Source organism: Daldinia vernicosa, assembly GCF_022497035.1.
Source record: "Daldinia vernicosa strain CBS 139.73 unplaced genomic scaffold F5Y00scaffold_33, whole genome shotgun sequence".
Lineage (NCBI taxonomy): Eukaryota > Fungi > Ascomycota > Sordariomycetes > Xylariales > Hypoxylaceae > Daldinia > Daldinia vernicosa.
Genome location: NW_025953949.1, coordinates 215,834 through 236,747, shown reverse-complemented (window position 1 = coordinate 236,747; position 20,914 = coordinate 215,834). Strand labels below are relative to the sequence as shown.

At 46.4% G+C, this 20,914-nt stretch overlaps 3 protein-coding genes across 3 annotated transcripts; all 3 read left to right on the top strand.

Moving 5' to 3' along the window:
- Nucleotides 1–114: 114 nt before the first annotated feature.
- Nucleotides 115–3,575, top strand: F5Y00DRAFT_116206 (origin recognition complex subunit 4 C-terminus-domain-containing protein). The gene is made up of 4 exons (XM_048003972.1): nt 115–1,689; nt 1,745–1,906; nt 1,968–2,399; nt 2,458–3,575. The coding sequence occupies exons 1-4, from the start codon at nt 307–309 to the stop codon at nt 3,031–3,033; spliced, it is 2,553 nt and encodes an 850-aa protein (XP_047863488.1). The 5' UTR covers nt 115–306; the 3' UTR covers nt 3,034–3,575.
- F5Y00DRAFT_116204 (uncharacterized protein) lies at nt 3,576–5,302 on the top strand. Its single transcript, XM_048003971.1, has 2 exons — nt 3,576–4,533; nt 4,627–5,302. The coding sequence occupies exons 1-2, from the start codon at nt 4,117–4,119 to the stop codon at nt 5,125–5,127; spliced, it is 918 nt and encodes a 305-aa protein (XP_047863487.1). The 5' UTR covers nt 3,576–4,116; the 3' UTR covers nt 5,128–5,302.
- Nucleotides 5,303–18,309: 13,007 nt separating this feature from the next.
- F5Y00DRAFT_271091 (RGS-domain-containing protein) lies at nt 18,310–20,853 on the top strand (the record flags this gene model as incomplete). Its single annotated transcript, XM_048012730.1, has 3 exons — nt 18,310–18,957; nt 19,094–20,428; nt 20,482–20,853. 3 exons carry the CDS (start codon nt 18,310–18,312, stop codon nt 20,605–20,607), a joined length of 2,109 nt encoding a protein of 702 aa, XP_047863486.1. The 3' UTR covers nt 20,608–20,853.
- Between the last annotated feature and the right edge of the window lie 61 nt (nt 20,854–20,914).

Here is a 20,914-nt window from a genome sequence, read left to right as displayed (position 1 = left end):
AATGTCTTTTCTGTTTTAGTGTTTTAGCGGGGTTGGAGTAGAGCGCGTAAATTGAAATAAGCGTGTCGCGTTTTAATGGGTCTTAGGGGTCCATTTTACTATTGTACAGGTGCGCGAGGAGCCATAAACCGCCAAAACGTCACAACGCTAAAACACTTAGACACTTGGAACACCAAATCACTTTGAACATTCAAACACTAAACCACTAAAACACCAGAAGTGGAATATCTTAATATGGCCCAAGTTCCTTGTAGCTAATATTTAATTAATCTACGCTGTCGTCATATACGCACTCCCAATAGCACCATGACAACTGCTCAGACTCCTACATCCAACCGACGAAAGCGAAGTCGTCTTGAAGATGAGCTGGACTCGTCGCCCGCTGTCACGCCAAGCGCGACTGCTTCCGTTAAGAGACGCCGCCTTGATAGTCTTGCGAACGCCTCGCCCTCGACCCCGAAAGGCTTCTCCGCCATTACTTCTGCCATTGGTGGTGCCCTTGGACTAAATCGAAAAGGGGGCGCGAAGGGTAGTACCCGCGCCAACCAACCGAAATCGACCACCGATGCTTCCTACGAAGTGCCCGAATCTCAAAGAGATAGCGAAGCTACTAAAAAAGTACAGAACCTCCCCATCAAGCATAAGAAGCTCGGCCTTAGGCCACCAAATATTGGCCAACGCCTTCCTAGCAACATCTATGAAGTGCCCGATTCGGATGAAGAGATAGGCGGTGCTCAAGGGACAGTAGATGAGAGTCATGATGAGCTTCAATCTACACCGCCGGTGAAGAAGAGTACTGTAGGGACACCAAGCGCTTCCTCGAAGAAGAGTGTAAGCACACGCTTGTTGGAGTCCCGGAAGAAGAAGTCGGCTGTTCTAGTTCAGAATGAGACTGAACGGGTAGATACACTAAAAAAAGGGGGGAGGCCCCCGAAGGCTCAGGTCGCGGTCGATGCGCTCGTCTCTAGCACAAAATCAATCAAAGCTCAGCTCCCAAGGCGCAGTGCAAATACGTCACCTACCAAGATACCACCCATTAAGGGGATACTATCGCCTCAGAAGAAAAAGGTTGGTCGGCCACGCAAGAATGTCGCGTTTAACGACGGAGATAGTGGGAAGGAGAATGAGGTTTTCTTTGAGGACATCCAGGCGAAGCCCACGAAACCCACGAAACCGAAGACCCGAGGAAAGATCGTAGAAGCCGTCACTATTAATAAGCCATCTCCTGAAGAAGAAGCGAGTGAGACGCAAGATAGCGAGGACGAGGACGATGAAGTATGCGCTATATGCTCGAAGCCAGATTCCGAGCCGCCCAATGAGATTATCTTTTGCGAGAATTGCGATATGGCGGTGCACCAGAAGTGCTATGATGTACCTGTCATCCCGGAAGGCGACTGGATCTGTAGGAATTGCTCGCAAGACGATATTCTACCGGGCGCGAAAGCGACCCCGAAGAAACAGATACGTGTGACGAGCGCGCCTGAAGTTCCCAGCATTCCAAATTTTGAGCAGCACCTGCGACACATGCAACGTGTGCTGTTAGATCGATGTTCTGGAAACCGTCGCATTAAGCTTTGTGGTCAGACCGAAGCTTACGACAAAGCGTTCCAACTAGTAGAACAGACGGTCTTGGCCGGCGAAGGCAATTCGATGATGGTTATTGGCGCAAGAGGGTCTGGAAAGACTACGGTATGGTTAAACATTTTTTACCTCGGGTGCTAGAGATTGCTAATTATTGTACTAGCTGATGGAAGAAGTCATCTCGAATCTAAGAGCCGAACATCAGGAGGAATTCCATGTAGTTCGCCTCAACGGTTTCATCCACACCGATGATAAGCTAGCTCTTAGGGAGATCTGGCGGCAACTCGGCAAGGAGATGAATCTCGAAGATGATTTGATAAATAAGGTATAAAGGCTTTATATAATATATATATATATCGAGCAGTACAGGGGCTAACCTAACCTAGACAAACAACTATGCCGATACAATGGCTTCGCTGTTGGCTCTCCTATCCCATCCCGCAGAAATTACGGGAGCCGAGGATGGTGTAACTTCCAAGTCTGTCGTCTTTATTATTGACGAGTTCGACTTATTTGCGACACACGCGCGCCAAACACTGTTATACAACCTATTCGATATTGCTCAGGCAAGGAAAGCCCCAATTGCAGTGTTAGGGTTAACTACAAGAATAGATGTGGTAGAGAGTCTGGAGAAGAGAGTAAAAAGTCGGTTCAGCCACCGATATGTCTATATGTCTCTTCCAAAAACCTTAGCAGCCTATTGGGATGTCTGTAAGCAGGGACTATCCGTCGACGAGGAGGATCTTGGTCAAGAAGGGTTCGACACTAGTTTGAAAGGACTATACGAATTCCGAGATTACTGGGAGCAGAAGATCGAGGTAAGTAGTCACTGGTATATTTTCTATCATTCATGTACACTTTACTGATGCATTCTAGGCTCTACGTAAGGACCCGAGTTTCGAGGACCATCTAGAATACCACTATTATACGACGAAATCCGTACCGGCATTTCTTACATCGTGCATTCTACCTCTCTCAGCAGTTTCGGCTTCCTCGCTGGATCTATCAATACCTTCACCCTCATCAATCAGCATTTCGTTCGAACCTTCGGAATCGAAACTTCATCTTTTAGCAACACTGTCGGACCTAGAGCTGGCGCTACTCATCTCAGCAGCCCGTCTCGACATCGTCGCTCATACTGACACGGTAAATTTTGCCATGGCATATGACGAGTATAGTTCCCAGATGGGAAAGCAACGAGTGCAGTCAGCTTCGTCTGGTATGCTAGCCCTGGGAGCGGGCGCAAGGACTTGGGGTCGAAGCGTCGCTGCGGTAGCATGGGAACGGTTAGTGTCACTTGGCATACTAATACCGGCCGGTATAGGAGGCCGGAGTAACGCTGCGCATGGCGGTCTAGAGGGCAAGATGTGGAAGCTCGATGTTGTACTAGAAGAAATTCCTACGGCATGCGAGCTGCCGGGATTCCTTTCCCGGTGGTGCAGTCAGATCTAAGCTACCATGGAGCTACCTATTATAGATGGCTTGTGGTGTCGGGATCTGAATAATGAATGACTATAAAACCGTTAGACCGGTCACCGCTCAGCCTGTCGGGGGCGAAGATAACCGCGAACTACCTGGGTGACAAGATATAAATATATTTAACTACACCAACTGTTGTACTAGTCTTTGCAGCATTGGTATGACAAAGAATACTGTTTTCATCTATGAGTTATCTAGGTACCTAGGCATTCTAGGATCGATAGCGTACGAACGAACCAACCAACCAGGATATTTCGTGACGGAGTACATAGTGCATATCAACCCGTAAGCCCGTTCTATTTTTGGGACGGGTTACGGGTGGTCAAGCCCCAAGCCGAATGAATACCATAGCCTCATGATGCAAGGAGAGGCGACCAGAAACGCCAACGCTGCACGCACCCTGCTGATCGCCTGACAAGCGGGACCAATCAGTCGAAGGGACGATGATCCCTGTTTCGTCTTTATTTTAACCTTAGCAGTTGTAAGAGTTCGGCTTTTTGGTTAATGAAACACTTTTCTATGCAGTGCGGATGAACCTTTATTATATGTAGAACATTTTGGGAGGTAGTTATTATTGTTGAAATACATAACTATTAGGTATCATTTGGGATCTTTTGACATTTTTATTATTTACTTACTTGCTTGCTTCCTCTTAACTTTGAATCTTGATCCTATAGTCACTGGTGTTAATCAGCTTACTATAGTAGAACATACAGATCCCTTACCTTCGTTCGATATAACAGGTATCCAACGAATTGTTTGTTCTAAGTTCGATCCCGCAGACTCGTTGCCGCGGCTAACAGATACCTACTTCACTCCTCGTTTACCTAATCTCACGCTCATCCCGCCTTCGCTGCCTATTACAAGCGGTCCCTCTCCGCGAGTCATTCTTACCTAGGGTTCCGGTTCCCAGATAGCGCAAGGTTCTCTTTAACCTAACTTAGTGCAATCCTCCCTTCTCTTGGCGCGTTCCCAGCCTCGCCCTCGGGGTATCGTTCCGCCTCGTTTTATTTTGGTTTTTTTTTAATCGCCGTATGTGCATGTAGGCGGTGCGCGATGGCCCTGTCGAAGCGCAGCACGTTCACGACCATCTCGCCGTTACCAGCGGGTATCACGCGCGAGGTGGTCGTCGACTTCCTGCACAACCACGTGGAGATGATCGACCTGAACCCGCTGGTCATCGAGCGGCACCCCATCGACCCGCCGCCGCACGCCCCCGCCGAGGAGCGCCGCTGCGCCTGGTGGAGCATGACCGACAAGATCGCCTATCTGCCCGGCGGCGTCGCGTCTGGAGACGTCACTTACACGGCTGCTTTTCACGACTTGCCGAACGGCATCCAGACCCATGTGTATGCCCCCATGGGCACGGATATCCGCGAGCGCTGGAGCCTCGGCGGCACGCTTCCGGGAGAACCGCTTGAGCCGGTTGAGTTGGGGATTGGAGCGCCGAGGCAGGGTCTTTATCTACGGGAGGTAAGCTAAGCTAAGCTAATCCATATATACCTAATATATATATATTCTTAGCCCTGTTAATGGTGAGAGGCTAGAGCTAATCCATGTATTAAGGACGTCGAGCTAAGATGCAACTTCGTCATGTCCTCCTTCGTCAAGAAGACGCTGAAGAAAGCCCACGGTGTCTTAGTGGAGCGGCTCGTAGCCAGCGCTTCTTCTACGGCGCAACGTCAGAGCACGGGTCATCAACGCACGAGTTCGAGCGTGCAGAGTGGAAGTGTCCATTCGAATCACTCGTCTATGAGCTATCCTGCATATCCCGCCCCTCAGGGACCACAGCCCACGGCACCGTATCATCCACAGCAACAGCAGCAACAGCCCAGACCGATGTCTACCCCTTTCGGCCGCGTCACACCATCACCACCGGGGCACTCAGCGCCGTACGGCCATGCCCCGTCTCATAGCGTGGGGAGCACTAGCTACATACCCGAGCCACTGCGCGTGAATAAAAGTCGTCCGTCCAGCGGACAGTACCACCACCCCCAGGGTTCGGCGTCACACACCTCGCAACCACCAGGGGTAGGCAACAGCAGCTTTCCCGCGGAGTTAGAATGAGAAAATGCACTATAATAGAGGTGCGTTCAAGTTGCAAGTTGTGTAGGTATGCATTGGCGTTAGGATCCGGTATATTCGCATCTGAGCGTTTTTTTTTTTTTTTTTTGTTGTGTTTAACCATCTCTACGGGCTAGGGAGTACCTACTATCACGGGGGAAAGAGTAGCTAGCATAGTCTGAGATGAGATGGAGAAGGAGTGGTATATACCCCTGAAGTTGTAGTCGTGAATGCTAGAAATTTGAGCTGTCTCGTCTTGATTCGATACGCCTAGTCCAGTGTATGGCTGATGCTATCTATATATCGGCGAAGTTACAAGTCCATATCCAAAAATTTGGTCTCGCCTCGTATCGTATGAGAATAGAAACTTACCTTGTTGCTGTGTCCTAACCCTGCGCCATTTCTTGCAGGCTAATCCCACCAGTTAATCATATCTGGCTTACTGCTACTACTTTTACAAGTCATTAGGACGTATTTATTGTATTAGCCAGTAACCATATATCAAAAACCATATATCAAATCATGAAGTCAGTTAGATACGTAAGATACGACGGTTTGCGCTGGTAGAAAATATGTAAGTATATTAGGGACGCGCAGGATTTGATTGAATAATTATTCTACATTAATATCGCACGTATGCAGTGTGTATGCAGGCAAGTAAATATTCGTTGACGCGGACAGACGAAAGAAAGAAAGAAGAAAAAAAAACGAAAAACAAAAAAGCTCAGTCCCAGGTTCGAATCCCCTCGGATAGGGGCAGGGGATTCGAACCCAGGACCTACGAAAAACCGGCTTCGTTGGGCATCTGCTGTCAAGTCACGTTCTTTTTTGGGAAGAACGGTCCAGCATAAGACACCACAGTGGGGTTTTCTCTGGCCTCAAGTCGCCCGGGCGGGGGGCGTCGGTTGAAAGTTGGTTTGCAATTAGTATATATAACCTTTACTTCGTGAGTAGGTACTTGGGCAGGTGTATCTCGTTGCCTGGTAGGTGTCTGCCACCTGGGTGGTCAGGTGCTGGGCAACGAGGAGGGGTTGGTACGGGGGAACTGGCTTGAGGTTGAGGCTATTCCCAAGGCAACCGCGTACGTGGGTTAAAACATGAGGGGATCTATTTCACGTGGTAATACCACTCTGAATACCTTTAATATTTGACTACGTTCCTTTTCGGAGGAAGAACTTATAGTGTTATTATCATCAAAGATTAAATACCTATACATAGTGCACGATTACATTCGTACTCTAACTTACCATCTACCTTTCCAGCATGCTATCACGGCGGAACATCTCACGGACGAGTTGACATTCCAGCAAAGTATACCCCAGGATTCTAAGTGTGACAACTATCTGGAGGTGGGTTGTGGAGGTTCTTGCGGAACAGCGAGGTTGTTCTTATCCCTTTCGTGACTATATAAAACCATATAGATTTCTATTTATAAAGCCAACATGCGTCGAGCTTCGTAATTACCTGCCGTCGTAACTATAGACACTTAAGAGGAAGCTCAAGACTGTTTTAGCACGAATGGAGTTGGTCCCAAACGTAAATACATATAGTCCTTTCTACGTACCTCTGCCATCACAAACGTAGTCGACCTAATAAGGGAACTATTGGATATACTATAAATAAATAAAATAGCTTCACAGGGAGAAAAGATCGTGTAACGTAAACTGGCTCCAAACTAGCCACGTAATATTCTTTATCGCCTGCAGCCCTCGTGATTCTAACATGGGACCTGGAAGCTCCCTTACTCAACACTAGCAGCGTCGAGTTTACCTTACTGGTTTTTGTTGAAACTGGTATGGATTTAGTTTCTACACAGGATTGCCACTATCGTCCACCTGTATGTCTCCTAATAACTACCTTAGATGAGATAAAAGGGTAGCAGTTTATCAGTCTACGATAGGTCAAAGGAAGAACTGAAAGGCACCGGAGATACCCGCTTAGTGACGACTAAAGCAATCAAAATATATTTATACCAAGTTATCTATATTTTCAGAGCTGTGTGATGTTCATAAGTGACAATTTCCTGGTGATGGAGAGATATATCGTATGGAGAAGCCGGCATTGCTAGAGGTTAGGTTAAAGGGGTCCTAAAATGCTGCTACTACCATACCTTAACCCGTTAGGAAAGATACCTAGTTCTAACCTCAGGTATAAAATCGAGTCATATCAACTGGCGTAAGTTCATAGAGTACTACGTAGTGACCTCAGTTATTGGGTTGTCTCGAGTATACGGGACAATAATCGTAATTGGTTTGACACGGAAACATCTTGACGAGCCCATGTACTACTGCTAAAAAACAGCAACCTAAACCCAACACTGACCTAATACGCATAAGAGGAAAGATATTCGGAACGTAGTTACATAGAATCCTAGGTGGGTATCAGAATGACGTGTCCCTTTAGCCGCGAACTTGGTCTTCATCTTGTAGAATCTTTGGTATGTAAATCTAATAGTTGATTTTACGTATTACCATCAATCTATCACATAAAATATTTACATAATCGCGTCTCACATTCGGTAAGAGAATCGCAAGCACGCTGCCGGTCTAAAAAGGGCGTAACCGGAAGCCACCGGGGAATGCTCAAGTAATACGGCCGAAAGTCTCTTCAAGGGAGTCAAATATCAGACCACTACGGGCACGAATATTCACCGTATGTAAGCCATGTCGGTACACTAAATGGCCCGAGCATGCAGGTCGCAAAGCCGGGATGCGAACAAAGAGGCTGAACTTATCGAAGCTCGTATATATGCCTTCGCGGAAGGCGGAAACACTGAATGATGTTGTCCGTAATGGAGATCAATACCACATAGAAGGCAAACCTTAGAACCTAGATTAGGGGATAAGGTCAACGCGTCTATATCATCAGTCAGACACGCGAAGTTCACCGCCCCGGGGATATCTAAGCGGTACGCCCGTTCGAGGCATAAACGGCCTCAGCTTCAGTGGGCACTTGTTTCGCTGGATGGTCAGGGTTCGAGCCGGGGAATAAACAACAGCGGACCTTACGTGGCCAGAAAATTCTAAAACGCGTCGAGTACCCAATAGGTAGGCGACTGCATATCCGTAGGTCGGTGAATCCAAATAGTACGAACCTGATTACTACCATCCTCACTCTTAGAGTTGGTCGGCTGTCGTCGTCGTCATCGCCGTCCGAATTCCACCCGTCGGATGGTCGAACTTTATTCCAACCAAGACAGAGACATCCATGGCGGGATGGCTCGGTCATTTCCTGAGTTAAAGGGCGACCTTGTAGCTCACGCGAGACCCTACCTCATAGTGTATGTATACGGTAGACATTCGTCGAGTATGTATTGTACATACATACATATGTTAACCTCCTGAGCTCTGACCAACGCTCGTAAAGGCAACCAGCTGAATACACTATTCGTGGCTACGCCGCAGCTGATCCCGGTGACATTTCCTTCTAGAAGAACTCAGCTTAGAAGATTTAGTGGAGATGAACCATTGTCGGCGACACCGGTTACCTGGACGAAACAGGATGTGAAGCGTATCGTACCATGGTAAATCGTCAATAAAAAGGGTATTAACCCCAGCCTTACCGGGTAAGGGGTTCAATGCGGTCTCGCGACTTGGGATTGGTCCTGCGAAGATATGCAAGGGGCTCGCCTTGTTGAACGTACAAAAGTTCCGAAATGCTGGGTTGTTGGCCCGACCCAAGGGAAGACAACCTGGACTCAACCTGGATTCGAGGGAGAAGGAAGCATTGATTGTACACTACGTACGAATGTGATATACATAGTAGTATGTGAAGCGCTCCGATGTAAGGAGGAGAACCGGGGTTGTCATTGCATCCGCCAACTGCAGAACCTGCGCATGGCTTTGGCTTTAGCTTGTAGATGGCACTTGGCTGCCGATGTACATGCCTAAGGTAGGTAGGTTAATATGTCAAGTAACGCAAGCGGCTTAAACAAGTTCAAGACTATGCGGACGTAAGTTTCACCACGTGGAATGTCTACATACCCGTCTGGAGGTTCAGCCGCAGCGCAGCGGGAAACAGACCGCACGGGAATTTGCGTCTAGGGACCACAGAGACGGTTTCGGTTTCGGTGCGACGGGCCCAATACAATAGCCCGAGAGTAGGTAGCAAGCGTACATACATAGAAAAACGTGGATTGATCCACGATGCACATACATAGTAACTATGCATAAAAGTCTAGTTAAGGGGAAAAAGAAAGAAAAAAAAAACACCAAAAAACCTCGCCGTCCTAGTTTAGTCGTTAAGAATTCAAAGGGTTCTTTTACCTATCCCGTTTCTAGAATTATCAGCGAAGTAAACAAATGTATAGTGTATACATACATACACTACAACAATAAGCCATTTCGTGCAGTTGGAGGGGAGGGGATATGTACCGAGCAGTTCGAGTTTCCGGCGCCAAGTACATAGAGGCAATCTCCCGCGTCTTGTCTTACTTACCTGCCACGTGTGAGATCGCCAAGTTTTAGGGCTTCTTCTGCTTTTGTGCTGTTTGAGCCATGCCATGCCGGGTTATGATACACATGGCTAAAGCGAACGTGACTCGCTACACTAGAGACGTTGGCTAAGAGCAGCTATCTGATAGTCCCCTTTTTTAAGCAGGGAATACCTAGTGTATGTATGTATGGGGGGGTTAGCTTAGAACAAGGCGTGGATTGACGTACGATATCTTGGTGGCGGTGAGATAAGATTGAGGTACAAATTGAGGTACAAATACGTAATACCCAACGTATAATGGTTCATTATCCTCGTATATATTATACACATATTTTATATGTATATTAGTGACCCGGTCACTACACTAGCCAGCAACACTTAGGTATAAAAAGTGAAACAAGCCGTCAAAGTCGGTCCACGAGTATCCACCATGTAACTAGGATACGGTCATAAATCACGCCGTGTTACAGAGGCACATGGCATATCCCGATCGATATCCGTAGCGCCGTGAGAAGTTTCTTATGTCGGCGTATGTAATACGCTAGAAGCCGTAGAAAATATATATGTCCTCGTAGCAAATTATATGTCGTGGCCAATCTGACTAAAGATCTCACGATCGTGGTGGCGATGGGAGTAACGGCTTCGACGGTGATCACGGGAAATGATAACGTCGGCCGCGTCCCGTCTCATATTAATACCTACTTAGGTATAGTAAGAAAAATACACAGCGACTCATCACCGTGCGATATGTACTGTGTTTACAACGATTACTCAATTTAGCTGAGTAGCGGTGCGCAATGGCATCATGTGCTCATCGCGTTCGGGGCCGAGCCGTGCTCTGTTTTGACGAGTCTTATTTTTGCTGGAGCCAGCTCTTCGGCTTTACACTACACTTACATATGCTCATGCCACTTGCACGGCATTAAAAGGAGATATGGATACCTGAGCTGACAGGATAAAATAACAGCGAGGCACAGATTGATATTTCTGACATCGGTGAACTGGGATATTGCCGCATGCTGTGTAAGGACTGACCCGGGGAACACGGGCGCCCCCGTCCAACTCAAAGTCCGATTCCGTACGCTGTAGACGTTCGCTGAACAATTCCCTAGGAGAGTTGACACGGCTATCGCCGTATATCGGTAGGGGAGGCTTGGCCTTGCTTGATGGCTCGGGATGTTTGGGTATTTGGAAAAATGCTGCCCCCAAATTATTAGTTGCATAGGAATGGGTTTGCTTTTGCCAAGCTGTCTATTGTGACGGAGTGTTTCTCTATCCGGCGTTAGACATTTCCAATGTGATAAAAACCAGCTTAGCAACGGCGTCACCGCAAGAATATTTTGCCACAGATCCTCTTTGACCCACGCTCGTTATGATATTTGATACGGATGGATCATCTCATGCTAAGAAGACGGCGCAAGCAACCTTGAAGCCTTCTAGAAAACGAAACTAGATAGCGGTCAGCAGTAGCTAGTTTCAGAAAATTGAGCTGACCTAATCTTATGAGCTTTTACAGCCTAGGAAGCTCTTCTCGATCAGGCGTTAGAATATTATAGTATAGTGTATAGTACTAGAAAAAAATGCTGACAAGCACCACGCCCAAATTAGAAACTATTGCGGATAGAATTCGGCTAGGAGGGGCGAAAGCCCATCTATCGACGGCGCTAGGAATTTGTTAAGAGCCAAGTATCACCGAATGAAGAATCATACACTACAATAATCTGATATTGTAGGGTTAACGCCGTCGTTGCTTGGATAACCGGTAGCCACCTATGAAATTACGATAGGATTGCCATTCTGTTTCATAGTTACTCGGCTGTCTCCTCTCCTTGAATTAATGGCAACTCGACAACTTGACTGGATGGGTTCTTCTTGCAAAGTGTAGCCGTAAGTATGAGTTAGTATTTTGGGCCATCGCGACAGGGGAGTCCACGAAATCCTGTGGGTATGTGATGTCTATCAGATCCAGGCTAGTCTCCAGGCTAGTCTAGATCGTTATGCTCTCTTCATTGCCCATCTTTGGTATTTTGATCACAATAGTGTAAACGTAGCAGTAAACCTCGAAACTTGATTGCCTGCATATCCATACTCTTTTTGTCTGTGGTTACGTGCCCCTAAATGGGGCGGACATAAAGAGGCGATATCGATATGAATCCATCTCGCATGAATAAAAGAGATGGGACTTGAGTGGGCTATTTGCTTCCGGCAGATATGGACGGGACACGAGACTGATCACTTAGGCATCCCGGGTTCCCGGTTTGGCTCAACCTACCGCTAGTCGTATGTTCGATGCATCTAGCCGCGTCCAGAGATTTGGTGAGACAATATTACAACGGAGTTCGATGCGATGATAGAATTATTCCAGAACGAACAGGGTAGACCTAGTCATTTGCCATGTGGCCTAGCTGCAGGATCGGGATTTGAATCCTTTTTTAGAGAATAACTGTAAATACGTATACGGATAGAAGAGGCGATTTAACTTGAAGCTAGCAAACACGGTGTGCCTTTAGTTGGTGAGGTTGGATGATGGATAACCTAAGGGAGGCAATAATAAGGCGAGTGAGGTCACGACAGTTCCATATCTCATGTGGTCCGTACCAAGGGTTGTAACGACGAAAGAGAAATATCTGATTGACCGGTTTAGGAAGAATCTGGCAGCAATGCAATAAATACCTACCTAATAAAGGCAGGCATGTTGATAATTGACATATAGTATATGTAAATGATGCTTTTACAGGATGATGAAAAAGGTTCAAGGTTGGTTTAAGTCAGATACCGTTGCAATCGGGCAGCACACGGACCACTCAGAATTGAGTCCAGTTCTCTCCATCATTGATGCTTTAGTTTATGTACACAGTACCTAGATACATTTACAGGTAATACCTAGCACAGGTAGCCGCGTTTTAGATCTGCATGAGATACTGCCTGATAGGGCCGGCAATATCAGAAGGCACGCGAAATTGACCCATACTTTAGGTGGTGGCTTCCTTTTTCCACGTGGCGGACTCCACCGTATAGCGTGGGCAGGTTTCGGCAAAGATTTCTAATCGTATATTTAGCGATGTACCGGTACAAGGGGTAAGCTACGTTGGAGTGATGCAGGTATTTCCTTGGCTTTACCTCCTTCCTTTTTTCTATCTTCTGTTTCTCTTTTCCGCGACATCCCGCAGTTCGGCGAAGTGTACATATCAAGTATGTAGGTATGTATATGTATTGTATATTGAATGCCGGCAGATGATACATTTTATATAACTTCCTTACGAAGTCTATTAAACGACATTAGCGCTGGATTGGAATGAAAGTCGGGGAATAAAGCACAGTTCTTCGCGCTATCCGTGCAGAATACTACATACTGATCATTAATAGAATGCAAGTCTCGTAAAGCTTACGTCGGGCTTAAAACAGCAGCAGCACGTAAAATATCGGCGTTTATCAGGCTTAACATAATAAATTTCACGGGACGGATATTTGAAAGCGTAATAGTAGAAAAAATACATAACAGGTAGTTATGAAGTATCATGAATAATAATAAAAGCAGCGCGTAGTAAGCGTACTGGCGTATTGTGATGGGGGCTAAAGCACGGTCGAAGAACGACTTCATAGAATATGCATTGAAAAAATATTATCCACTTATAATAACTACATCTCTTCATACATATGCTTTAGCACCACTAAACATTCAAACGATGCAATTAATCTATTCAAGCGGTCACTAATGACGTATAATTACTCATTAGCTTCCTTTAAGTTCTTCGTATAGTTATTAGTCTACCTATGTAACCTACCTAAGGTAGCTAATGGCGCTGTTTACATGGTTCGGGGTTCTCTCATCAGAAGCATCATTCCAGAAGAGTTGGACCCCATACCTACATGCGAGTTCCCTACTTTGGCTTTTTACAAGATCCCGCGCGAAGTTAGGATCATCATTGTTAGCAAGCCAAGAAACGTGTAGTTGTAGATCATTGTAAGCGGACATATGTGTATGCCAATGTGTAGTGTAAGTTATAGACGAATTTCAATACACGTATAAGGATCTTATAATGCTCTCCTATAATCAAATCCATCCCATTGTCATGTTACAAAGATACCAGGTCTTAATTTCTAAATTTAATTATTTAGTAGGAACCGACACTCTGGAACCGCAGTATCAAATGTCAAGGGATAGGATTACATGATGATCCATCGAGCCATCGATCCTTTACGTTCGAATACCGTCTATCCGTACTTATTTCCAGGGATGAAGGCCGTTCCATCTCTCCATTCTAGAAACGCTAGAAGCAGTGGAGAGAGCCCACACCTATTAAGAGGATCTAGGATTCCTATATAGCCTCGGTGAAATTGCGAATGACGGCAAGTCCGTAGTATCAGTTACGGCGGCATTATTAGATATGTGCACGAATGTGAGGGATACCAATGCATCCGGTCGCGGCGGCTGTTACAGGATACTTGAATACGAAGCGCTGATGGGACTGAAACCATGGTGTAAATTAAACACACAACTTTGCTCTCATGTTACATAGTGTACATAGAATAAGGAATCGAGATCTGCTTGTAGATCTTGGACCCTGTGGTGACGGAGACTGGGTTGACAGGTACCATTGCCGGAACTTATATTTTAGCTTTGTGCTCTAGTTGTATCGCCTCTAACTACTCTAAGGGTAGACTAGCAGATAGATGACAAACGAGCGAGCTTGATATTGTTTCCAAGAGCTGGACGACAAGTATGTCGATATATGTATACATTCGTTACATTGCTGACCGTGACGCTTACGTTTAAATCACTTAGTTAATTAAGCAATACATCACACTGATACGGGTTATGACATCGCGGGTGGTTTAAAGATAGTCTTTTGAGTACGTCGTAAGAGCTTAAGTAAACGATGTAACGGATCCTCCACTGTACGACAAGATGACTTTTACCGTAACAAGTCTTATGGAAGAACTCTTTGCCAAGGCCCTATTTACACATACATGAGTCGGGTGTAGGCCGGGAATAGGAATAATTAGGCATGAACAGATCGCGAATGTAAACTTTCGTTTTGCTATGCGACCTACAGAAATATACTACGGTACTAAATTGGTAGGTAGGTATCATACATATGTCTATCACACGTCGAGTTAAATAGTATTGGTGCTCTGGTGTTTAAATTTGCAGCGAATAGAAGAGGACTTGAAATTACATACAAAGGCATGCAAATATCTAATGGGTCGGTAGATTGAGTTGCATACTACTATGTACATACTTACGTCTTACGAAGAGTCTCCAACTTGCCTGCTTGCTGACATTACTGTATGTACCTATGCAGTTTGAACTTGACCTCGTGCAGCCTCACATCTAAACATGCAACGTGCGCACTGCCGTGGCCGTGCAATAAAAAGGGCCAAACAGCAGGTGGCACAGTTCCGTTTTGGCAATCTAAAGTCAATGAACCACATGGCGATTGCACGTGGAACTAGAGCCTATTGGTTCTAGTATGCCTTCTCAACGTGCTATGCAGTATCGCGCATCGATATTAGGTTGTGTGAATTATTACAGGTCGCTAATAGGACGTCTTAATTATCTTGGTGTCATCAATATCAGGGTGATAATGTAAGTGGGCGGGTCTTCGGATCTGGGTTGTATACAAGGTTGTATATATACATACCTCTTAACCGTACACCACACCGTGACTTGGCGGACACCTCAGGCAATGCTGGCAATGCTAGATTCCTCTGCCTACCTACTATGTAACATATGTATAGCGCGGATAGGGTTGACACGATGTCGGATCGGTCGTGATCACCGAATTCGGGTTAAGGAGGACGAAAAGAAGATGAAAAAGCCACCGGCTCGGATTTGGTAGCGAGAACTCGGAGATGGTTTTATGTGCCGAGCTCGTCAGCTCTATTTTGTATTGATGGCTGGATGGCTGACTGGAAGCAGCAGATCATGTCGTCCATTAAGCAGTTTTAACACATTGTGGCGGTGGCACGAACATTTATGCGCTCTTTGCAGTGCAGCTCTCTCTGCGTCTGCATATGTACTAGGTAAAGCACACAGTGTTAGGAAAGGTGGTGCCCACGGCTCGTGTAGAATCATTCTAAGCCTAAAGAAGGCTAGGATCGTCAAAGGGAAAAGGAGTGTCGCTGCAGAAAGTCAACCATAATAGATGAGGAGTGGAAGATACTGGTTGGTGGAAGCCATCCCTGGAAGCACGTGCAGATCTGTCGGTCTGCCAAACCAAATGTGTTGGACAAATCGGGCCACCTGGAGAAAAAACATGCTGGGCATAACTATGAGCGGAGTCAAGTAACATTTAGGTGGAGGCGGGAAAGGCCCCTAGCCATTAATGAATTAGCATGGCAAGCAAGGGTTAACTGACTGGGGAGTGTCGTCAGGAGACCGGTGGGCGTTGCGTTTAAGGGAACATGGGGTTTTGAAAGAGAACGAGAGAGGGAAAGACGGTATGGTAGTGTATGTACGAAGTGTGTACGAAGTATGTATGTATGTATTCAACCTCGACATCAATTCGGGGTCTGTTGCTAATTTGAAAATTCTTCATAGCCACTCCATTTCGTGACCGCATACATCCGGTCGATATATACGTACGTAGGGGCTCTTTCGTTATGATTTGCCTTTAGATATGATATTAGCTCTAGTTAATGTCTGTCTCATTCAAATTCGACTATGCCTTAGACAATCCTACCTAGATGCCACCCTCCGTGTGCTACCACACGAGGTCGAAGCATCATTTACGGATCCGTACTCTCATCCACAATATGTTTCCAGGAGGAGAAGCCCGGCGGCAACGTGCTGTGACCATGCAGTTTCGCTTTATATGTATGTCTTAGCTGTATGCTCTTTGCACCTTGTGTAATTGAGATCAGGTTGCTGCTGATGTTTTGAGCTCTGCTGTGGATGGTTGCCTTCATACCTATCCGATGATCCCTCCCGTAAGGGTTTGCGAGTATGCACTCGTGTAGGATATAGACCGGACTAAGAGCTTAAGCAAATGAAGTTCTTTTTAACAAGACACCTTTACATTATGTAGGTAGGTAGGCAGTATGTATAATACTATAGTAACCCTTGTAGTTACCACGTGATGAATGCTACCGCGTATTTAAGGACTATAGATACTCGAGTAGATCAATTATACTATTCTACCTAATATAGGTCAACATGTAGGGGAACTTCAACTTCAAACAGACGTACTACTGTGTATGTAGGAGAGGAGGAAACGTACGTTACGGTTATCTACGGAGTCCTCGTCGCTTCGAATACACTACACGTACCTATCTCAGAAATAAGGGCGAAAGTAATACTTTCGGGCCAGGATCATTTAGTGCCTCGTGGCCGCCCCGGCAGTGTAACAGGTAGGTAGGTAGTAAAACCGTGGCCTGGTTCAAATGTGTGTATGTACATAGGTACCTATACAACCATTTAAGTACATCAATACAATAAATGCGCATTATATTGGCCCCTCTCCAACGAACGTGCTTATTCCTCCACCGCACATGGCGAGCATGGCAAGCCACAAATGACGGGGATTTACAACTTCGAATGGCAGGTGGCAGCCCACTTAGGAGATGCACTAAAATATATTATCCACATCGCAAATGACCAATTGATTCCATCCCAAAATTCTTCACTGCGCTGCTGGGTTCGTTAGACCCAGACCCAGATCCGAAAGCGGGCATGTTCGGGTTTCAAATGCAGGCCGACCAAAAGTGAAGATGCTATGTTACGAGCCGTCTAAGGAGTCTTGAAAGGGGATCGGGAAGTTTTCCAGAATAATTGACCACGTTTTTAGGAGACTCCCGCGCAGCTATCGAAATTTGACACACGGACCGCGCTACTATTCCGAGAAAAAATCTCTATTGTTCATGGTGTCAGGGGTTGGAATCAATCGTTGCGCCTAGCGTACACTATTAGTGTAGTTACTTGGGTAGCCCTTCACGGCATGGGAGCCTGGGATGTTGCTGTACCGCTGTACATATTGTGCCGCTGTCCGTCGCGTGTACCGTTCTGTAAGTAAGCCAGCCGTACATAGCGGAGCACGCATGTGGCTCCCGCCCGCGCTATAGGTACCTCCTAACCTACCTCCTGGTATGTAGGTACCTAACCTATAACATCTAAGCAGCCTAGGGCAGGCTTTCTATGACAGTGGGCCACCGACTTACAGGGGGATAGTAGACCCTCCTGCGCTAAAACGCTAGAACGTTGATGACTGATGACTGGATTTTTGAGTACATGCCTCACAGCGCTATAATCTATTTTTGTACTGGGTACTTAACTCTCACCACTAATCGCAAGCCGTTCGTAAGTTCCCTGCACCCTGTACGTACACATGCAACGCTGTCGCCCTACCCACCTAATCTGAACTGGGTACATAACGTGTGCGCCCGTCCGTTAGGCAAATCGCTAGTATGTTTAAAGTACCTAACTTCCTAGAGCTGATGTGGACCTACACACTATATGTACCTTTAATATGTAGGTACCTAGACTGATACTTAGATGTACCTACCTATCCTTCTGCCTTCTCTACCCTCTACACTACCACTTCTACCACCCCCGTCCCGCTTCTCAATCGTTCCCATTCTATGCCTTCAACTTGAACTCCACTCCCTCCTTCTCCTCTCCTCTGCCTTATTTCAGTTTCCTCAGTTGGATCCGAGCCGTTATATCATCCTCATGCTATTACTTGGCCCGCTTATGCAAACGTAAAAGAAACCCGTCTGCTTCCCCCTCGTCTCGATGGTAAGTATAGGTTGATGGCTGCAATCTCCCAAACCTCTCAAACGACATCGCTTCCTATACACGACCACGAGCCTCGCCAGCTACGATCCCACTCAAATTCGAATAGTGACGCCGCGGTGCCTGCTGAAAACCATAATCTTTCCCCCGCCACCATAAGAAGAGTACATTCGAACACTCCCGTTGAAACTGCCACTGGCGATCCGATTACTTCCTCGAACAATTTTCGTCACCACCAAGTTACTGCGTCGATCGGCTCTGTTCCCGCCGTTACTACAAAAAATCCTAAGCCTGGAGGGTTGTTTGCTCGTGCTGCCGCAGCAATTGATAAGATATCAGAGCCTACTATTCGCAGTCGATCGTCTGCGTCTACTCTGAGTCGCTTGTCTGTAGTGCTAGACTCTCCGAGCAGCGAGAATTCGAGTTCGGACAAGTCAAGAATCCGTAGTTTCTCGGGCAACTCATCCGGTCCTTCTACCCCTTCTCTTCTGAGCCCGGTCAAGCGCACAAGTCAGTTGTCGTTAAAAGATCCCATCTCGAAGCCGTATTCCGAGACAGACGCAACTCGACCCCCTCCGATTATATTGTCTGGCACGCAGAACAAAATGCATCAAACGTCTTCGAGACTACTCCGCATGACGGACGATGACCGCCCGTTCACTAAAGTAAGTCGACTTTTGTTCCGTTAAGTATTCATAGAGTATACCAGTAGTAGACACTGCCAATCTAGGATTTGTAGAATCTGCCCATAAAATTTATCACAATAGTTGCTTTTTATTGTTATACTAATAATATCTTAAGGATTTCAAAGATCTTTTCTCAACATTAATCGTCAGCTTGCTTCCATTATCTGCTCATCGAGTACGGTTAACTCGCATCGAGCATACCTTCCTGTCTGAAGATGCGATAAATAATCTGGGTTCATTGAAGTTTTCCCAATCAAATCGTATGCCAGATCCTAAGGATCCGTCACGTATCGTAACGACGACTACAACGACCACCTTCTCCATGGCGAAGGATATGGCTAGGTCGATATGTCAACGGTTTCTTGATGCTCGTTTCATTGAATCAGCTGACGGCAAAATGCAACAAGTCTATACGATGAAGGGCTCCGTATGGCAACTGACGCCGAAGGGTGTATGCGTCCTGGATCGTTTCTGTTCAAGAAACGGTATACAGCAAAGGCAGATCAGCGACCTCATCGCTTTGGGGATGAGCTATCTATGTATCCTCGAAAGGGATACCCAAACCGATAAGTTGGTAATGGATAGGGGAACGATGGAGGTCATCTTTAGGAGGATGATAGGTACGAATGGTCTGAACATTAAGTCAAGTGTTGGTGCGGCCGATTCAGACTCGTTGAGCGATTACCGAGATGGTCTCACTGGCGTGAAGATGGCTAGCGAACGCAAAATTAATGGCAGGACGTACAAAGATACGTTCACTGGGAAATCATGTTCGGATTGGTTAATGGATTGTTGTACTACGGTTGACCGCCGCGAGACGTATGAAATGGGCACTCTGTTCGTTCAGTATGACCTCATGGAGGCTGTCCAGCAAGACCGAGTTTATATGGCTTCTCAACCTGGCGCTGTTTCATTCCAACCTACGAAGACTGCCGTCTACCAACTCACCGCCAAGGGAAGAGATATTATTAGCGGTGGTTCAGGAAGAGGGCGCACATCTGAAAGCGAAGGGGCCGTGTCATCGCGTACAGGTATCGCCAGGGACTCGAATACCCAACGTCTCGACAAGATCTTGAGCGATGCTGCTTTGCGACTACTATTTCGGGAAAACCTGCGGGAAACTCACTGCGAAGAGAACCTGTCGTTCTATTTGGATGTGGATGACTTCGTAAAGTCTTGCCGTACCGCGATCAGGCAGGCCACGAAGACCCCTAGCGCATCAACTATGGATGGGATTAAGGAAATTATGGCTCAAGCATACGGTATTTACAATGCGTTTCTGGCGCCGGGCTCGCCCTGCGAATTAAATATCGATCATCAATTGCGGAATAATCTTGCTACTCGTATGACTAAGGCAGTAGGGCAAGACGTAGCAATGATTGACACGCTTCACGAGGTTAATACCCTTTTCGAAGATGCCCAGAATGCTGTCTTTAAGTTGATGGCCAGTGTAAGTACTAGTCGAGTGCAACCATATTTCATCAATGGCTAACCTATCTACAGGACTCTGTGCCCAAGTTTTTGCGCAATGCGAAATACGAACATACATTGAAGAATTACGACTTTGATGCAATCGTTGTTGGAGGTCGCGCGCCGGAACGCAGCCGAAGTCAATCCAACCGCAAGTGAAAAAAAGATGATGATTCGGGGCTATTTTCGAAACACCTCACGTTGAGCAGACGGCGTAATCCGATTTTACGAAAACGGTGTTTTCATATATTCGATCCCGCTCATCTACCGTCTATTATCTTTTTCTTGCCTTAGCTACGTCACTAACTAGTGGCGTTTGATCGCGAAGACGTTAATAGCAATCTCCGACATTTGTTTCTCGCTTAAGACTTTCTTTGTTTACTTGGGCGGCGTTGAGGATAAACTAGCATAGACACCATCGGCGTTCTGAACCGCACCTTATCGAGTGGCTCATCTGAATTTTAAC

Bases quoted from the DNA above. Each gene is read 5' to 3' on its own strand.
- F5Y00DRAFT_116206 (XM_048003972.1), top strand. From the start codon at position 307: ATGACAACTGCTCAGACTCCTACATCCAACCGACGAAAGCGAAGTCGT. The intron at 1,690-1,744 runs GTATGGTTAAAC...TTATTGTACTAG, and splicing joins GAGGGTCTGGAAAGACTACG to CTGATGGAAGAAGTCATCTC. The intron at 2,400-2,457 runs GTAAGTAGTCAC...GATGCATTCTAG, and splicing joins ACTGGGAGCAGAAGATCGAG to GCTCTACGTAAGGACCCGAG.
- F5Y00DRAFT_116204 (XM_048003971.1), top strand. From the start codon at position 4,117: ATGGCCCTGTCGAAGCGCAGCACGTTCACGACCATCTCGCCGTTACCA. The intron at 4,534-4,626 runs GTAAGCTAAGCT...CCATGTATTAAG, and splicing joins AGGGTCTTTATCTACGGGAG to GACGTCGAGCTAAGATGCAA.